Genomic DNA, 2,558 nt, shown 5'->3' with positions numbered 1-2,558 from the left:
ACAGACACATAGACACACAGACAGACACATAGACACACAGAGACAGACACATAGACACACAGACACACTAATGCATTTACATACACTGGCTGGGAGCACTCTTTCTGGCTGCAGTCTCTGCTGATAGCTCTGGGCTTGTTGATGTTCACACAGAGGGTGCGGTGGACCATCTTCCCATCTGACTTTCTCCTGCAGCCAAACCTTGTGTACTGCTTACCTAAAGAGGGAACAGAGTGTATACACTACCACTCACATCAACAAATCAATCAATCAATCAAATGTATTTTATAAAGGTCTTTCTACATCGGCAGTTTTCAAAAAATGCTTTACATAAACCCAGCCTAAAACCTCTATAAGCAAGCAATGCAGAGGCAGAAGCACCAACAACGTTGGTCAACATCCAAGGTTATTTGACAGTTGAAGACAGGAGGACGTTATATTGTTACCTCCACAGGGCCTCGAGCAGTGAGACCACTTCTTCAGAGCCCACTCAAAGTAGGCTGTGTCCTCCTGCACCAGGTTATTTTCTATGGACGACTGCAGCTCTTCGTGGAGAAAGTACTTGTAGGAGAGAGTAACCTTTGAGTCACCGTGGGAACGCATCTGCGGGATAGAAAAGATACTGTAAATGCCAAAACGATACACTTGTTCACAGCTGAACTCTGATACAAAGGAAAAAGAAGAACTATAACACCTAGTGATTTCTGACAACAACATGCAAACAAAATAGACAAATCCTGGATGCTACAATAACCAGTCAGTGCTGAACAACACAACAGCCATTAATGACTAGTAGTAAGTTATAGAGCATCTTGAGACGTGGCTAACATTACAGAAACAACAATATGATACATGTCTGTAACTACTGTGGATTTTCTGTAAGTAACTCCACATGATGTAAACAGATGCTCTGAGGTTTTAGCCAACAACATGGCTGGATAGTGGATACTTGTTACACAGAGAACATTTCAGGTTGAATTATTTCCTGAAGCTACCGCTATATTTCCATTGGTGAGGTGGTTTTAACTTAAAGTGGATAAAGACTAAACCATGATACCAAAAACATTACTGTGGCATATGCTAAACGGGCAGGTCTAAACCGCAGCACACCACCAACAACACAACCACCACACACACACACACCACACACACACACACACACACACACACACACACACACACACACACACACACACACACACACACACACACAAGACACACACATAGACACGCCCACACACAGGTAGACCAAGAGGAAATTCCCTCTTGGGTTGATGGCGACAATTATTTTGAAGTGGCAGGAATGGCTACCTCATCCTGTAACCATGAGCCTGACTCATGTCCGCTACACATGTGCACATCAATTCAGGTAATGTCAGTCATTTGTACTAGCCAGGGACCTGAGTGTATACAAATGACTCACCATGATCAGAACAGTGTATCTGAGAGGTCCTGTGGTCTGGATGGTCTCCATGTCGTCATTGTTGTGATACTCCCACTCCACCCCCTTCTCTATCACTGTACGGGACTCTGGGAAGTCGTTCTCATCGTTCAGGAACAGATGACCTGTGGCCTGGTTCTTTACAGCTGAGGCATGGACAACAAGGAGAACAGGATGTTTGGCTGAGCTCTGCTTTTCTCAACTTGGTCATCATTGCAGGGACAAGCCAGAGATATTTGTCATGATTATGATAATGACCATTAGGGCCTGGATTTACTAAACCTAATCAAGAAGAAAGTTATAGTTGGTATTCCTCAAAAAGGTTTTTGGAAATGTTCTTATGTTATTTCTTAATTTTCTCCTTAAGAAAATAATTGCGAAGAAATTAGATTCTTGAGCCAGTATAAATGAGCATCCACTCTGGATCTCTTCCCAGCAGTCCAGATACACTATGGGTAGTCGACTAAAGTATTCTGTAGTCTCAAACCCAACACAGCCAAAACTTGACTGAAGCAGCAATTCATAACAAACTTCCTTAACCAAGCCAAAGACTACTGATTTATAGAGGCCAACATCCTGGATATTAACGAGCCACTCTGATATTCACAGAAGCAACATAAATAAACCTACCAAGGATGTGAGGAGTTGCCTTGAACTCCTGAATCAACAGATGTCTGGCCCCTCGAGGGATTTCAAGTATCTTGAGGAAACCTGAAACAAACCACAAACAAAATTCAATAGATGAACAACAGTCTCGTCTAGGTATAAAAACAGCTTCAGATACTGAGAAAAGCATCCCYGTGGACGTTGACACGATGTTTCCTATCTGAGATTGTAAATGTGTACGTGTGTGTTGGGGGTGGGGGTCATGTTACTGGACGTGAGGGTAGCAGAAGTTGAGGAGGGGCTCACCTTCTTTTTTAGCGTTCCTAGTGAAGTTCCCCTTGATGATCTTACAGGTGGAGTTGTCTCCACCACAGATGCCACACTTGTCCTCCTGCATGTCTGAGGCTATCTGGTTATCACAGCCCACGTGCTGTAGAGAGATACGAGTCAGTGTATGGGAGTAGAGGATCAGGGAGAGGAGTGGACCTGGATGGGTCAGTGTATGGGAGTA

The 2,558-nt window shown here is 43.7% G+C and overlaps 1 protein-coding gene across 1 annotated transcript in view; it reads right to left on the bottom strand.

The window, feature by feature from the left end:
* The window catches only part of LOC111964411 (A disintegrin and metalloproteinase with thrombospondin motifs 2-like), a 77,529-nt gene that overhangs the window by 5,506 nt on the left and 69,465 nt on the right, over positions 1-2,558 (bottom strand). Inside the window, 5 exon segments of the mRNA XM_070443752.1 lie at positions 81-217; positions 447-603; positions 1,424-1,587; positions 2,072-2,152; positions 2,354-2,477. Of these exon segments, the coding sequence (XP_070299853.1) occupies positions 81-217; positions 447-603; positions 1,424-1,587; positions 2,072-2,152; positions 2,354-2,477 (663 nt within the window).

The sequence above is a fragment of the Salvelinus sp. IW2-2015 genome, linkage group LG5, assembly GCF_002910315.2.
Source record: "Salvelinus sp. IW2-2015 linkage group LG5, ASM291031v2, whole genome shotgun sequence".
In the NCBI taxonomy this organism is placed as follows: Eukaryota; Metazoa; Chordata; class Actinopteri; order Salmoniformes; family Salmonidae; genus Salvelinus; species Salvelinus sp. IW2-2015.
Note: the sequence above shows the minus strand (reverse complement) of the source record. Positions and strands in the feature narration are given on the sequence as shown.